Raw genomic sequence first — 17855 nt, 5'->3', positions numbered from 1 at the left:
GGCATAAAAGATGGCCGTTTTAGTGGTATTTCCTGAGACATGAAAAAATGACTATATGTATTTAAACATTAGGCATGTCTGCTCTTAAACTATCCATTACAAGATTAGCTTTCAGTGGTTATGAAAATTAAATAATAATTTATTTGGTTACCTGCAGGTTGAATTCTCTTGTGGTTTTTTTTTGGTGCAGTTATATGAAAAGTACAGTAGAGATTTCTGATTAAAATTAGGCAGTCCCCTGCAGCTTACTTGCTGTGAGTGAAGCAGGATATTCAAGGCAAGGGATGAGGAGGCAGTAATATTATTGGGGATGTTTATACCTACTTCAAGCAGCTTGAAATGAAGGGGAAAGCACTTTGCATAATGGATGATATCAGATTAGCCAGGTTATTTCAAACATTCAATTATGATTCTTTGCCAGTAAATTATGGGTACTTTTGAATTTATTTGGTGGATGAAAGCAAGAGGTACTATGCTTGTTTTGCAATTTTAAGAAACCAAAGGTTGATTGTAACTAAAAGAACTTAATATTAAGTTTCAAGGAAGATAATAGTAGTGACATGTGCAAGTGTCTCAAAAATTATAGGAAAAAATCCGTGAAGCAGGTGACAGAGAAACATGATAGAGAGTTTATTCTATGAGGAGGAAAAAAAAGGATGGAAATTGAGAAATTATGAGAAGCATAAGCTTAGTCTGAAATATGTGATTTCACAGGGCTACAACAGTGTGAAGTGAGGGAGAAAGAGCTTGAAGGAAGCACAGCATGGAAATCAGAAGCACAGAAGAGAGTCATTAAAAAAAAAGGTTAAAAACCATGTATTTGAAACTGAATCTTAACTCATCTCACCTCCTGGTTCCAGAAAGGAAGCATTAAAACCAAAACTAAGAAGCATTTGTGAAAAGAACCTTGTCTCTTGCATTCAGATGAAGTGTTAGGTTTTCTGAAGTCATCGCAAGAGGAACTGTGCAGGGACTGGAAAGAAATTCTGCAGTGAAAATCTATCCATTAGCTGCCCGCCAGTGACTCAGTCTCAGAACAAGCTCTGGCTCTCATTGTATCTCCTAGCAGCCTCTGTCTCCTTGTGACCACTCCACTGATGTTTTGGATCCCGATGGACTTCAACATCTTGGGGAGCTGGGTGTTTGTGTAACATACGTGTAATTGGTTGTTACTCCACTTCATGTTAATCCCATGAGTTATAGAACTTTCCAGCTTGTCTGGAGTAGGTGATACTGGATACTGTACAAAACCTGGCTCAAGTTCTTCACATAATTTCTTTGGGGGTCAGTTTTACTGAGGGAAGCATCTCCTGCAGTGACGACTGTCTCGAGATTGCTGCTGCTGCTGCTGCTCAGGGAAGGTACTGGACCATGGGAAGGCTTGTGCTGAACTGGGAAGGGACACTCTCACCTGGACTGAGTGATGCAGGAAAGGCTGCATTCATTCTCATCCGTTCAGGCTGGAGGCACATGTAGTCCTGATACTAGCTCAAGGATAAGCAGGGAGGAATTACCATTTTTAAATATAATTTCAAGATCTACATGTTAATGTGTCTCTTGCCAACAGTATTATTATCCTGTATTTCTTTTAGTGTATCATTTCCTTAAACTCAGAATAAATGAAAGTTGTAGTGTTAAAGAGAGGTTGGTGATGTGAGAACATGAGTTTAAATGGGTGTATTATGTTCTGATCTACTCGTAAGTATACAGGAGATGATATCATTGCATTTAATGAGTTAACTTGATGTAGTGGATAGTTAAAAAGCAGAATGTGTATGCTTAACAGCATTATCCTATAATGGTTTTTAATTGCTTTTAAATTTTTTTGAAGTTTTTGTTTTCTTGGAGAAACGCAGGTCTTCTGGGTTTAAATGCTAAAATGATTGGGTTTAAATGCTAAAGATAAAAACATTCAGTATAGTTAGAAATTTAAAAAGAAAATTTCAATGCTTCCTTTGGACTCAAGCACAACGAACATGTATGTACCACTGGTGCTTTACTTTCATTTATGAGCCAAGTTTCAGATAGACAATTCTATGATAATCTTGTCTGCCTGTGAGAAGAACTCTGTTCAAGTGTAAAAAGATTAAAAAGGCAGATATCCTGGTCAGAGACTGTTATAGACCACATGTCTCTTTTTGTATTTTTCCTGCTGCTCAACAGTCATTTAAAAATTGATTTAACTTTTGAAACTCTTCTTTAAATTTTGCATTCCCCACCAGATCAAGTTACAGTCCAAGCTCAGGTTCTTTTTTGGAGGAACAACATCAGCAGTGGAGGTTCTGAAATATATAAAGAAGTTAAGATGTATAATGTATTTTAATTGAACAGGAATGAAAATTGCCTCTAAATGTGCACATTTTTAGGGACCTCTTGGTTCCCAAGTGTAAAATTACTTCTTTGGGATTTCAAGTATGGGAGAAATAGGGCCATGTGGGATGGATTGGCAGTGGTGAAATGCAACTGTAAGTCAGGAAGTAAATGTCAGTGGGTGACTAGGAGGAAAGGAGTAATTACCCTGTAGAAAATAATATGCCAGCAATTCAGATATATCAATTTGTTAGTTAATTAGTGGATGAAATCTGTTTTTTTCATAACTCACATTGCTTAAATAGTAAATATTCAGTCAATTAAAAAGCAGTTTTGTATGACGAACAGTAGCTTTTCCAGGGCAATCCTATTGCACTGAGACTGTTTGTCTATATTAGATATGACCTACGTCCTAACCAGGGATAACAAGCTTTTTTAATTAACAGTGCCATACTGTTCATCAAATATAACCTGTTTGTCTACTGAAAGATAAGCTGAACTGCGAGCTTTATTCCACTGTCTGTATTGCCTAGATCTTCATTACCTAACTTCATTAGAGAAGCTTAGATGTTTCACTTAGATGTAGACATACAATATTAGGTGTCTTAATCTTGGACTATATCCCTTATTGAGTATTTGAGATGACTGTACAGTTCTTCTGAAAGAGGTGGGGAAAGTATGCATGTTTAGGAGTATGGCTGTACCTTCCACTGGTGTTTTAGTGATGTAAGAGGATCTGTTTTGCTGGTGAAATTGAAGGTGGGAAGAGCAGTATGTGTGCTTGTCATTTGGTTTTACTGCCTTACCTGGAAATTTTATCTGGGTGTCTAAAAACTTAATTTGGAACTTACTGAGTGTATTTTTCTGAATGCTGTAGAGTACAAGTAAAAGGCAATCTCCAGCAGACTTCATGCAGTAATGGTTGCAACACCTGTGTCTTCACTTTGAAGTGGTGGCAAACCCAGTGAGGTGGCTTGACTGTATTTGAAGCTCAAAGCACTATGTTCAGGAAAAGCAGTGCTTAGTGTGCCTGGCCCTATTTCTGTCAGAGAGATGAAAAAGAGCATGGGACCGCATTCCAGTAGTCATGGACTCCAAATTCCCTGCTGGGAGAGCTGAGGCTGAATGCTGAGGCTGAGCTTGTGTGCCAATAGGTTTGTCTGGGATGGAGGCTGACAGTGCAGGCATACCTGACAGAAATAGGAGAAATATCCTTGGATTCTGAAAAATTTTGTTAGAAAGGAAAATTAATGTTACTCATATTGCTTATGTATTTTCATCTGAACACCATAAGTTTCTCTTGACAGTTTTTCTAAGCTATAAATATTGCTTTATGTTTCCACGCTGATGCTGTTTTCCAACCAAGAAAGGTGCTTTTCAAAATCGAATACTTCTATTGGGTGCATAAAACGTTGTGACCATCCAGGCTATAAAAAATTATTGTAGAATAATCCTGTTTATTTATAAAATCACCTAAATTTTGGAAGCTGGCAATGAAAGAGGGGAGACAAGTAGTTTTACTCTGAGGACATAAAATGTGATTGATTCTCCCTCTACTTCCAGGTACTGCCATTGGAAAACAGAATGAAGGACAGCACACGTTTCCCCCAGGCACTGAACATTGGCATGGGAATAGTCATGACATTGTACATCTCACTGGCCACCCTGGGGTATCTGCGCTTTGGAGATGAAGTCAAAGGCAGCATAACTTTAAACCTGCCACAGGATAAGTGGTGAGTGCCTCTGTGATTGAAAAGCCCTAACCAAGGAGGCAGAAATGTTGCAAAAGTTGTTCCATGCCTCAGTGCCATCAGGGTGCTCAGACTTTTAATGTATCCACAGCAGAGCTGTGGTCCTAGCCAGAAATTTCTTGCATATTAAAAGGACTTGCATATGGAGACCAATCACTGATACTGTAAGTCATTCCATCTGTAGCTGGAGCTAGTTCCAGCACTGTTGAGGGAGGGAATATGCCGTTTGCAACAGGCTATCGCACAGCTCTGAAACAAGCTACTTTTACCTTGGATATCCTGGCAATGTAGTGCCCTTTTTTGGTGTAATCACTGAGCTTAGCAGGTTAACAAATGGAGTAGAAGACATCAAAGCTGAATAGGTTTGTAGTGCAAGTCCATGGATAATGTATGATAATGACTTCCTATCCGAAGAATGAAGCTTATATTTGCCTGTGTCTCAAGGATACTACAATTTTTATTTAGTTTTTGTTTTTTAATGCTATGAGGGCTGCACATGTCACATGCTGAAGATGAACTTGAAGATTGTTTCAACTGCTGTGTTGTTAGTTTTGTATCTGTCTGTGGGTGGATATACTCTAACTATTCTCTAATATAATTTATTTTTTTTTAGTATGTTTGTCTGATGGGCCTAAAATTAGGTATATCAGCAGTGCACAAGTGCTAAAACTGAAAAGTATTTTAATGTTTTCATACTGATCAAATAATGTCTTACAAGTTATACACTTGCGTCTTCTTGTTCAATGTCTGCGGTAGTAGCTTATTAACGTAGTGAAATCTAATGAGAAAAAAACCCCCTGCTTTGATGAACTGAATGCTGACTGTTTTATTCTTTGAAAAAGAGAACACATGTGAAGAATGTTCTTAATTTTTAAGTGTTTCTTTTTCATTCTCTTTTCTTCCTTTTCATTCCTTGGAGTCAATGTGAACAATGTGTTTTTAATATTCTTAAGAAGTTTTGTTTAATTGCCAGACTGATTCCAATGTTTAATACATGAAAGTATAAAAAATGTGTCCTGAAGGATGAACGTTTTTCTCATTGCTAGAATTTTCATCTATTTCTTATTGCTTGTTTGCTTTTTGTTTTATACTGCTGTTGTAAAAACTGAGATTTGGGCTTTAATGTTTTTTCATTTTATAGGATTTTTTTGTTCTTTCCTCCTATTTTTCCCAGGGTTCTTATTTTTGGGGGATATTACTCATCGTATAAATTTATATCCTTTCCTTGTACATACATACACAAGAAGTTTAGCAAGACCAAGTGCAAGGTAGGGCAATTCCAAGCACACATACAGGCTGGGAAGAGAGTGGATTGAGAGCAGCTCTGAGGAGAAAGTCTTGGGGGTATGGATGGATGAAAACCTCAGTGTGACCTGGCAATGTGCACTCACAGCCCAGGAAGCCAAACATGTCCTGGGCTGCATCCAAAGCAGCGTGGGCAGCAGGGTGAGGGAGGGGATTCTGCCCCTCTGCTCTGCTCTGGAGAGACCCACCTGGAGTGCTGCATCCAGCTCTGGGGTCTGCAGCATGGGGAAGGATGTGGACCTGTTGGAGCAAATCCAGAGGAGAACCTAAGATGATCAGAGGGCTGGAGCACCTCTCCTATGACAGGCTGAGGAAGCTGGGGGCTTTTCAGCCTGAAGAAGTGAAGGCATTGGGAAGGCCTTACAGCACCTTCCAGTACCTGAAAGGGGCTTACAAGAAAGATGGAGAGGGACTTCTCGTAAGGGCATGTGGTGATAGGACAAGAGGGAATGCCCTTACATTAAAGGAGGGAAGGTTTAGATGAGAAATTAGGAAAAACTTTTGTACTGTGGGGGCTGTGAGGCACTGGAACAGGTTGTCTGGAGAGGTTGTGGACTCCCCATCCCTGGAAGTGTTAAAGACCAGGCTGGGGTCTGAGTAACCTGATCTAGTGAAAGGTACTACTCATGGCAGGACGGTTGGAACTGGATGATCTTTGAGGTTTCTTTCAACCCAAACCATTCTGTAATTCTATGACATTAAAAAAAAACCCCCAGAAATCTGCAAATGTTTGTTGTATCTATTTTATGTGATGCAGCTGAAGGGAAAAATACTTCCATTTCTAATATTATATGGCAGTGCTTGTTGTTTATAAGATTAGTGAAAAGCTTGGTAGCTGTGGGTTTATTTGTGCTTTAAGAGAAGTGCTCTTAAAAAACAACGAGTGAGAGGAATGTGGAATAAGCTAAGGTTTCTACTCACTGTTGCTTTTTATTGTGCTCGTGCAAGCAACAGAATGAACTTTATCCTGCATCCCTGCTGTCTAACAGAGCTGTTCACATACGAGTTTTCAAATAGCTCTTGGCTACAGTGCAGATGTGATGATGATGATATTTGTCCTGATGGCTTTGCAGGCCTAATGCAAGGAAACAGATAATAAAAGAGATGGAAACTGCTGCTCTATAGGGTTGGGAATTGGCATTATAAGTGTAATAACCTCAAAGCTACTCAGGGCACATATCTACAGTTAACAAAGTCATCTGTTTTTGTCTTACCCTGGATAGTCCCCCAGAGCACCAAACAAAATTAGGAGAAGCAGCTCAGTGATGCGCTCAGGGATTGTGATGTACGATGCTGCTGCTGTGCAGGACTGTGGCCCTACCTCGTACAGTACTGAGGGACAAACGGTTGCAATTAACTGGGCTAGCAAAACAAATTTCCAGTGAACTGTAGGACAGTATTTTGCTATTTGGTCCTCACATAAAAAGCCAGTAAGTTGCCAGTTTGAACTAGAGAAATGCAAGGAGCAGAGGAATTTTTTTGTAAGAAGACAGTCATGCGAAAGAGCCTGGAATGTATCTAAGTAGTGAGACTTGGCTTATGTGTTTAATTCCAGCTGGACAACCCCTGTATTAAAAATAAGCCTTTCCTGATAAAGAAAATTAAATTAAAATTCTGCTGCTTTCTGAGTTTATTTGGTGTCCTCACAGATGCGTTGACTGGAAGGCATACACAGGCCCTAGACTGGTTAAGTTCTTAAGTTGAATTCAAATAGAGGACTGCTCATATTTTTAAAAAGTTCCTGCTAGATTGCTGCTTTTGGATAAATGACTTGGTGCTGTTCTATTTTAGATGGTGTTTGGAAGTACAAATTGTCACTCAGCTTAATATATTACTTAGACTATGTTGAAAATGGACTTAAAGAGTAGTTTTCAGCATTTGCAGATACAAATAATAGAAAATTCTGCTTTAGTACTTGGTAGTGTCCTTGGTTTGGGTCTCATAGAATCATAAAATGGTTTGGGTTGGAGAGGATCTTTAAAGATCATCTCTTCCCGTACCCACGCCATGAGCAGAGAAATCTTTCACAAGACCAGGTTGCTCCAAGCTCCATCCAGCCAGACCATGAACACTTCCAGGGATGGGGCATCTACAGCTTCCCTACCCTCATTGTAAAAATTTCTTCTTTTTTCTGGGTTGCATTCTTACCTTGTTGAGGCTGAATATGAAGGTTCTTTCCACCATCTGTTCTTTGTTAAGATACAAGTGATGGTTTTTGTGCAGGAGTTCCCTTACTGTGAATCCCAAAGGTTAATGACCATACAAACATTATAGTGTATTGAAGTTCCACAAGACTTCACATGGGACTAGTTTAAGTGAAAACTTAGCATAATTATTGCCCTATTTGGTCTAGCACTGTTGTTCTGCAAGTTTTGTTACACTACTTGCCAATGTTTCTACCCTTAAAAAAGGTATCATGAAATCTAAAATGTAGAATTGAAAAGAGGTTTAGCACATATGAATGATTTAGATTTTTATTAAAAGGTAGCGTAAGGAGCCATCTTTTTCTGATTGGAATATAATATTAAATTACTAGTAAAATCACAGCAGTAATATAAAAAGTATTTTTTAATTTGGAAAGTTTTTAATCCTCACAGAGCTGTAGAAAAATAGTGTAATGGAGATGCTTACTTTGAACTACTGTGTGTTTAAGCTTTGAATCCTATTTTTGAATATATTTTAGACATTACTTTTGTAAAGGCTCAGGGTAGTCTGAAGCCTGAGGATTAGAAGTGAATTGTGGGTAGCTGGTCAGCTAAAATTTAACCAGTTACAATCTATCTAAGCTTCTGGAATAAGGACAGTCATGCAGAGCTCTTGTTCCCTATAAATTTCTAAAAGCTCCTCAGCAGTCAAAAAGATGTGTGTCACAAAAGCAGCAGCTTCTAAACTAGCTACACCATGATGTCAACATGTAAATTAATGCAATAGTTTTTCTGTCCATTTGAATGTGCCTTTGGAGCTTTCTTGAGTTGTGTACAGTAATGGTCAAACCTTTGATACAGATGATTTAGGACCTATTAGTCAAAATGTATTTTGAGTTGAAGTGTATTTTTCTTTTCTTCCTCATATCATAGAATCATAGAAAGTATGGTGGAAAAGAGCTGAGCTGTACAGATACAATGTTTGCCATGCTGTGCCATTTGGCCACAGGATAGAGGGCCAAAAGCAGTCCTGGCTGGATTTTATTTACTAGTGCAGATACAGACTGTGATACTTGAAGAAAGAATGCTTTGAGTGACCCCTGCCAGACTTTGAGGGATACAGAGATTGAGTTCCAATCTGTTCTTTCCCTACTCTTGCTGTTGTTTTTTATTTTCTTACTTATGCATATTGCCTTTGCTTCAGTTGAGCATCTTTTTGAGGACTGAAGCAAAAACCAAGGTTTTCAGTGCTTGGTCTGCTTGGCATCATCTTCTGTTAAAACAGATTGTTTATGAGAAATATTCCCTTTCCCATTTGTGAACACACAACACTCCATGGCAAATGAACCAAGCCCTCACCCAAAGTTTTGATAATGTCCATAGAAAGAAAATCATACAAAGAGACTCATAATTTCTGTCAGTTGGCTGCAAGCAGACCTATGATGAATGCTTGTAATTTATGCAGCATGAATTAAAAATATATCTAAATACAAAACTGTTGGAGTCATGGATAATTCTCTGCCACTTGTTTACTCAGCCACAAGTAATCGTGGTAAGGGTGTCTGTACTTCATGTTTATTGGAGGATTTACTCTAGTTGGCTTATCATCTGCAATTTCTTAGGCAGAATTTTCTTAAAATATTATATTCATGTATTAATTTCATAAAATATTATATTCATGGGGAAAATACATTTTCATATATATATATATGCATCTCCTATGTGCCATTATCAAGCAAATTTTTTTATGAAGAGTTTGCAACTTACATACTCACATGTCTGTAAATGTTCTCAACAGGTTGTATCAATCTGTAAAAATTCTGTACTCCTTTGGGATTTTTGTGACCTATTCAATTCAGTTCTACGTCCCTGCAGAGATTCTCATTCCGGTTGTCACCTCCAGAGTGAGGCAGAAGTGGAAGTTCCTCAGTGAGCTTGTGGCAAGAGCACTATTAGTCTGCTCAACCTGTAAGTATGTGCAGAACATCCATAAAAAACTTGCTGTTACATTTTGTTGGGACCTGCCCCCTTAAATATATGTTTTGTTGTTTGTTTTTCCTGAGGCTAGCAAACCTGAAATTTTGTTTCAATACTTCACTACATTTTGACTTTTATGAACAAGTGAAACTAATGTTGTATTTGTATTTTAACCACATTTGTTTTAGTAGGTGTGACCAATTATTTGACAACCATATCTTTTGCCAGTAATACCCTAAAGCTGCCAACTGGAAAATAAACCTTTTTCAAATAAAAATTTTTAAGTGAGACACACATTGATGAGATTTGTTAGCATTTATCTGTGTGATCTTTTGTACATGCTTATCATGGAGAAATCATTTCTCTGTTTTGTTGATCTCAGGTTTAAGCCTGAAGGTGTGCTGGTCTATATCCATAAAGTAGCACTGACAAACATGGATGCCTGGTCATGGAGTTCATGAAGTGCCACTTATTTTAGGTGATAATGCTCCAAAGCAGTTTTGCATCTCTACCCTCACTGCTTGTTACTTACATTGTTTTTCTTGCTTGTCCCCTAATTTTTCCATCCCTCCTACTTTCTGCTTTCTCACAGCTAGTTGAGATCTTGGTGCTAGCAGGAGTCACCAGAGCTGACACTAAATGGTGAGTGTGGTCTCACCTAGGAATCAATACTTCTGAAGATAATGAACTGTGAGGGAAGTGTAGCTTTGCCTTCACAGCTCCCAGCCAAAGTTTTCAATAATGTAGGAACCTTTTCTCAAAGATGTTATAAAAAATTTGTTTCTAGTACAAAGCTGGCTTCTTGACTTGACCATTTGTATTGAAATGAGCTGTTAATTCCTTAAAAACAATCCAAACTGCTAAATAAGCAAAAAAATGCTAAACCCTGTTTTTTAGGAGAAAGTATTGATGAAAGAGAAGAGATTTGGTTTATTGTCTCCATTCTCTTGTTGAATGCAATAACTAATGTGCTGGATGACACCTAAGGATTGTTATCAAAGAAAACTTTAACATCCAGTGAGACCTTCTTAAGGTCAAGCCTGTTGAGAAAAACCGTTTAATGTCAGTGACATTTAATTACTACAGTAAGCAAAGGGAAATGCCATCAATCTAATAACTTGCTGCTCTGAAAATATATCTGCTTTGTGAAATTAAAGAAAAAACCAACAAAACCAAAAGTTTTCTTGAATGTCGAAGTGCGTATCTTCTGAAGCATCATATAGCCTGTGTTCTGCTTCAAGTGATCAAGGCGTTAAGATTTTAAGATTGAGGATAGATGAGTAAATCCTATAATACCTGAGAGACATCTAGATGAAAGTGCTTCAAGGTTCAAAATGCTTTTTAGTGCCTCTCCAGGACACAAAAAGGTCACCAGTAGGATCTCCAGTCCTAACCACACCTTGCTGTCATGAGGCCCTCAACTTCCGCTCACTCTCTGTTGCCCTTTATGTGCCCCTTATCACCTGCCCTGGTAATGATATCCCAATAGATTTGAAAAGCTAAAAATCTTGTAGATCCAAGGTGTTGCTTACAGCCAAAGGCTTTAAGGCCTTATAGGTGAAAGATATTTTCATGTATGTGCCTGAAGAGAATGAATAGGCTTAAAGGCACATTTCCCTGTTTGACTTGGGAAAATTATAAATGGCTTAATGATATTCAGCCATGGGTTTTTTCTTAATTTTATCATTAACCTTTGTAATTTCTGTGTAGTCTGAAAAGGGAAAACTGGGAAACAATCTTGGAGAAAAGGAAGTAGAAAAAGAAAGGAAATTAGCTATATATATCTAAAGATAAATATATACAAAAGATACATATAAAGATGTAACACTAGAATGCTGTATCTTTATGTCTTTGAAAAAAAATGTGTATAGTAAAATTGTATCTAGTTTATGCCATTGAAACTTACCTGTGATATGAATCTCTAAAATGGAGCTGCTGAAGTGTTACAGGTGTTACTGGGATATTTGACGATATTAAATTGTTTGCTGCAAGGCACAAAAAAGTAACATTAAGAGTTTGCTCTTAAATGTTTGATATTTGCCAGGCTGTTGTGTGATATGTTGTATTATCCTAATGGCATTCAGGTTTTTTCCAAGTGGTTTCTACAAATTGTATGCATGCAGTAACTGTAGTACTTTTTCACCAATTTCAACAATTGTGTAAGCTCCCATGCTTACATTAATCTTCTGTTTATCATTTTTCATTGAAACACTGTTTTTAAACAGAATTAATTTAAATATCTTCACTTTTCACTTAGCTGCACTGTCTAACTGCAGAACATGGGTCCTAAAATGATTCAGAAAGTGTTTCTTCAATAGAAAGTAAAAATCCAAAATCTTTTAAATTGAATTTTAGAAATTAAATGTTTTTAATATCAGTGATGGAATATGTTGTAATGTCTGGACCATTCAGAGGTCGTACACTGATTAAAGGCAATCTGCTTGCTTGAAAATAATTCTCTGAGAAGAGAAGCTTCAGCTGTGTTGCTAGTAACACATTAGCTTTCTAAGAGAAAACACGAAAAATCACTTATTACTAATTCTTGGGGCTTTTCGATTACTCAAAAATTACATCATTGTTTTGTTGTTGGAGTATATGAGAATTTTTTTTTTTTGAAAAAGCAGACCTGGGAATCTGATAAAGTTTGTTTTAAGTAAGGACTTGACAAATGACCGGAGATACAACACACTCCTAAAAGCCATCTGTGTTGCTTAGGGCTTTTCATTGTTTACTTGCTCACTTTCGGACACTTAGGATTGCAGTATCTTTTGCATTTTTATATTTCCATGTTCTGCTTCTTCTGTTTTTTTTCTGTTTCATTTGCAAGAGACAAATATCTCTTCATCTTTGCTTGGATTTCACTGTATTTGGAGTAGCAAGTTGGAAGATCCCACCATACTTCATAAATCCTGACATAAAGCTGTTGTTTTAAAAACTCAGATGAGCACCTTGTGCACTAAGTGGACAAGGGGTGAGCTGAGCTAAGCTAAGCTTGTGTTAAAAGTCCAGCCTAGAGCTGGAGACTGGTTTTGGTGGATGCTGAAAGCAGGTAGGAGCTGGATGTCTAGCTAGCTAGGCAGAAATAGGATTGAAAGTTGGACTAAGCATCACTGTGGTGGGCAAAACGAGAAACTAGGAACACACACAAATAGAAGGAATAGGACAAGAGCCCCCACTGGATTTGGGAAGCAATAGAACAGATTGCAGGTGCAGTTTGGTGTGGATACTGCCTTGGTATTTGTGGTATTTGAATGCCAGATAACCTCAGTGCTTTGAAATATTTGTCAGGGTGGAATTTTTATGATGTTGGAAGTATTTACCCCAATTTTACATATTTAAAACACATCTCGCAAATACAGTTTGGATCCGTGTTTGCTGCATCTGCTTGGGTGAAGGTTGGGCATCATGCCCATGGTTCAGCCCTTAGCCAAGCCTGTTACATGATAAGATTGTATCTCCAGCACACTGGGATTAATGGGTAAAGTATGAAGCTTTTTCAGTTTGCTTCTGAAGGAACTGGACCATCCTGGATGAATTTTTAAAGAATTATTTAATGTCATTATGTGGAAAGCTGTAAATTTTCTTTCCAGAGGTCAGTTTGTCTGGGAGAACAAGAAAAAAAAACCCATTTTACTCAAATCAATTGTGTCATGCCCACTGCTTGAAATAAACCGCTGTTTCATCATGAGTGTTCTTTACTCTCTCTCTCTCGTTCCCTTCTTCCCCAGTTTTCCCTGCACTCGTTCGTTGCGCTCTCTTTCTCGTTCCTTTCTTCCCCCTTTCCCCTTCTCTCATTTGGTGCCCTCTCTTTCTCGTTTCCTCCTTCCCCCTTTTTCGCTTCTCTCGTTCATTGTTTTCTCTTTCTCGTTCTTTTCTTCCCCCGTTCCTCTTCTTTCGTTCGTTGCTCTCTTTCGTGTCCCCTTCTTCCCCCTTTTTTGCTTCTTTTCATGCGTAATCTTAATGCAGACTCTTAAGTTAAAGTGATAATAATTTATATTAATTAGGCTTATGTTTTTGTTATTAGACACGGGGTTTTTTTAATAAGACTGTTTATTTTAGAGAATAATATTAATGATGAAAAAATGGTATAGTTATAGAAGTGCTGTAGGAAAATTCCTGATGGGATATAAAATATTTGTGTGGACTGCTAACATTTCCATCAAGGAAAAAAAAAACCCCAAATAATTGTTTATGAATTGTTAAGGAAATAAAATCAAATACTTGATTAATTCCGGTAGTTTTTTCCCAGTATGTATTTGGGTTTTATTTTGGGCTTTTTTGGATGTGGGGAGCTGGTGAGCATAATTTTTGCTTCCAAATGGAAGATGCTGTACTGTGGTTTTAAGTTGAGAGATGATTATTGTGTGTTTTTTCGACTTATGCTTAATCATGAGAATTAGATATGTGAAATTAGTTTTTTTCAACCTTCTTGAGTATCTTTGCAAGACAAATAAATTTCTTAATTTCAGGGTTAGTATTTCCTGATTATGCTTTCTATTGGTGTGCCATTATGAATTATGTCATATCTTATGAGTTGCCATTGGTGTAGGCATCAATTTATGGACATACAGTAACTTATGTTCCTTTTTAACAGTGCAAATATTAAAATTTTTTTACCCAATTTTAATTACCAGATATCTGTGGTTTATGATTAATGCTTAATTGTTATGGTTTATTTTAATAGTGCTAGAAGTGTTTCTTATTGCTCATTGTTCCAGAGACATTAATGTGTGAATACATTTTCCAAATAGAGCAGTAGGGACCAGCAGAATAGTCTGATGTTATTCTTGATCATTGCAAAATTACATGTTTTAAAAGCCATATATAGAAAGTTAAGTTTGTAAAGTAAATTCCTGAAAAGCTAAAACAAGTCCTGCTTTATCTGTTTGGGGGTTTTTAAATTACTTTGGTGTATATTGGACTTCTTCTTTTCAGGTGTTAGGATTCTGAATAAATTTTGATATTGTACTTCAGATTTTGGACTAAAGTTCTTTTCCAAAAAAAATTTATGGGACAAAAAGAAAAGTATGGGCTTCAATATCTCACTAGATAAATTCAAGAGCTGTCTGGACACAATCCTGTGCCATGTGCTCTACGATGGCAGTGCTTGAGCAGGGAGGTTGGACCAGATGACCCACTGTGGTCCGTTCTAGCCTTACGCATTCTGGGACTCTGTGATTCTAGGATTTGTGATTGAGAGGAAAAATGGAAAATTTTGAAAGATTTGTAATAAGAAAATTAAAAAGTAATTTAGGGCTTGTCATGAAATTTGCTTGAATTTCTTTTTGAGACATTTGTTCCGTTATTTACAAAAGAAATGAAGAACACATAGCTTAGCAATTCATTTATGTATTCTGAAGCAGTCAATCATATTCTGGGGCATTAATGATTTAAATGTAAAAAAAAAAATTATATTAACTTTTTAATTATTAATAATTTTTTAAAAGTTATGATTCCTTTTTGAAGTCTCCTTTGTAAATTGTATTCACTTATGGTGAAGTACAGGTAGAAGATTCCTAATACTATTTACAGTGTAAACCCGTCTGTTGGTGCTCTGAAGATTTGAGGTCACGCCTGACATAAATTGCAAAGTGCTGCATGGGTTAAGACTTGTCTAGTTTAGTGTGGAGAACTCTTCTCTGCACCTCTACAGCTGCAGTTGTCATCCAAGCTACACTCCTTGGAAGCAAGAGAGAGGAACAGATGCTTGGAAGGGCACAATTTGTCCGATCTGGTTTACATATTTGCTTCTGGACGAGTTGAACTGGGCCACAGAAGTGCTTATTTCCTTCTTTGGCATGTTTGAAGAAATATAGGTGAGAAATACATCCAGCATTTGGTATGATTAATCCTTCTCAGGAAGAGTGATAAGTGATGCTGAATATCATGCTCAGTTGCCTGCAGTTCAATCCCATTTTCTCTTTCTAACAATAATTTTAAAACTAATCAAGTCTGCTTTTATTTTATAAATCGTTATAAATATTTTATTTGTAGTTCCACTCTGTATTTTCCATCTGTGTGCTTACAAATATACTAAAGTGGTGATATGAAAATTCTTTGTCCAAATAACAAAAAAATATATATTCTCTAGCTCATAGAAAGTGAACTTTATTTGTAATATTTAAATAATTCATGAATTTGTGTCTCTCCAATATTTTAGCCCATTATATTTCTATGCATGAAGTGACTTAGAAGGGAAGGTCATTTATCAGGTTTCTTCTTAAATGTCATACACGAGCTAGTGATTTTCTGTCATGCTTATTGAGTGGAGCAGCTATTTTTGTATGTACCCCTTATGCATTTTACATCTATTCAGTGCTTCATAGGCTTGAAATTTCTTTAAGATCAAGAGATTCTTATGGGGAACATAAAGGATTCAGCAGATGGAAAAACATCCATTTCTTAGTGCACAGTTAAGAGGAAATAGATAATGGTGCTTGGCATTTTAAAAATCTCCCTATTTTTTCCAGGAGATTGGTATATGTCTTCCTTCCTCCCTTCTGATGTGCACCAACACAGATTTGAAAAGTATATTGAGTTCATGGGAATACAAAAAATAATAGCATGCCATACTTCACTTAGTTGGTTAATCTGAGTTGAGTAGCAGTGAATATTAATCTTTATGTTTTCACTTGATAAGGTCCCTCAGTGTAGATGTTGTGATAAGGAGCAACACTAATTTACAGCTACAGAATGACATCCCATTCACTTTTTAATCTTTATGTTTTCATCATCACGTTCAGAGATTCAGTGGTTTGTTCCTTCCTGTTGTATCCTGTAAACTTTCTTCCATCTATGTTTTTTTTTTAAACCTGGAAGCTTTCCTAGAGCTGACTTGCACTATGGCCCCAGACCTTTGTCCTGGCACACCAGAAAAGCTGTTTTCTAGAGTTAAGAGAATGGGGGGAGAACGAGGAATACCTTTACAGTATATTTTTATGATGCATGAGTCAAATTAACATCTTACTGCTTACAAATGTAGAATATTTTTCTCTTGTCTTTGGTTTTCTTTATGCCTCTACAACACATAATTCTATATTCTTCATCATGATAGCTATAGCATTGATTCAGAAAAGAGCAGATTGGCTTCACTAATCAGCACAACCCTGCTGTTCTCTGTTTAACTATTTTGTGTGTTTTTCCATTCAGCAAGCGATGGAACATACTGTGTTTTGACTTGCAGGAATGCTCACTGATAAAGCTGTTCTGTTGTCAAAATAATGTTTTGATTTAAAAAATTCTATGTCTTGTTCTTTGAGGTTGAATGATGTTCTTATTAAACGTGGTGTTGTGGTAAGGTTATCTCAACTGTAGTTCTTCCTTCAGTAAAAGATACCTTGAATCATGTTGTCCTACTAAAGGACACTCCTACTAAACTGGTGTGAACCTCCTTACTGAAGACTATTTGGTTCAAAGGAATTGGTTTCCAAAGGAATTACGTGTAGACAATTATTCCATCAACATTCCCCCCCTCCCCCCCCCAAGTGGTTCTGTCTTTGCTGGAATAAGATCAGATGCAATTATTTTTGTTCTTCTTGCTTTTTCACTACACTCATTGCTATCTGCCCATGATCTTGCTGTTTGCATCTTCTGTGACCTTTCAGATTTCGACCTCCAAGTTTGCTATTTTTTTGAAAAGCCACTCACTCTTGTGCTCTATGTTTATCCACTACTTACTCTGTAATCATAAACTTTATATTTTGTAACTTTGCTGCATTTATTTTATTTTTTTCACTTTTATTTCTATGCCTTTCCCTTTATTTTATGCTTTAATCGTTGGATATAATTCATCTGTAAAATCAGACAGGAAGCCAGAGGATTATTAGTATAAATACATCAAATGAGCCATTATTATTATGTGACAAGTAATCAACTCGACAGGATATATTGCAGATCTAAACTCTAAGTGGTTTGGTGAAGGAAGCTGCAATTACGTGGTTTATGTTTACTTTAATTATCCCTATTTGATAGCTACACACTATACTTCTTGCTGGAAGGCAAAATGATTGCAAATGCTTGCTGCAAAGTGCACCACTGAGAATATGGCAGGAGTTTAATTTTAAGACGTGGTACTTAGGCATATAGACTAGGCTAGAAGAATTTACTGTTCAGTTAAATGTACAGTCTGAGTGTATGGGGAGTGTGATTTAACATTTCGATCTTGTTTCAAAGTGGCCATCTAGAAGTTACTTACTTTGTGGAAGTGTCCAGTAGAGTTAGGATGCAGCTCAGACAGCTGAATGACTTTCACTGCAGAAGCACAAATTCTAGATTTATGACTTGTGGGAGAAAAGGGTAGTAGTTTTGGACTTCAGTGTGTTAATTAAAGCCCTGTCTGTACAGCGAGCTAATTTTTTAACAAATTCAA

The 17855-nt window shown here is 37.0% G+C and overlaps 1 protein-coding gene across 1 annotated transcript in view; it reads left to right on the top strand.

The window, feature by feature from the left end:
• Nucleotides 1–17855, top strand: part of SLC36A4 (solute carrier family 36 member 4) — a gene marked incomplete at both ends in the record, with an annotated part of 84898 nt that overhangs the window by 33297 nt on the left and 33746 nt on the right. Inside the window, 2 exons of the mRNA XM_082278481.1 lie at nt 3874–4043; nt 9309–9478. Coding sequence (XP_082134607.1) covers nt 3874–4043; nt 9309–9478 — 340 coding nt within the window. The remainder of the gene's footprint in view (nt 1–3873; nt 4044–9308; nt 9479–17855) is intronic.

This window comes from Coloeus monedula (genome assembly GCF_965178545.1).
Source record: "Coloeus monedula genome assembly, chromosome: 3".
In the NCBI taxonomy this organism is placed as follows: domain Eukaryota; kingdom Metazoa; phylum Chordata; class Aves; order Passeriformes; family Corvidae; genus Coloeus; species Coloeus monedula.
Note: the sequence above shows the minus strand (reverse complement) of the source record. Positions and strands in the feature narration are given on the sequence as shown.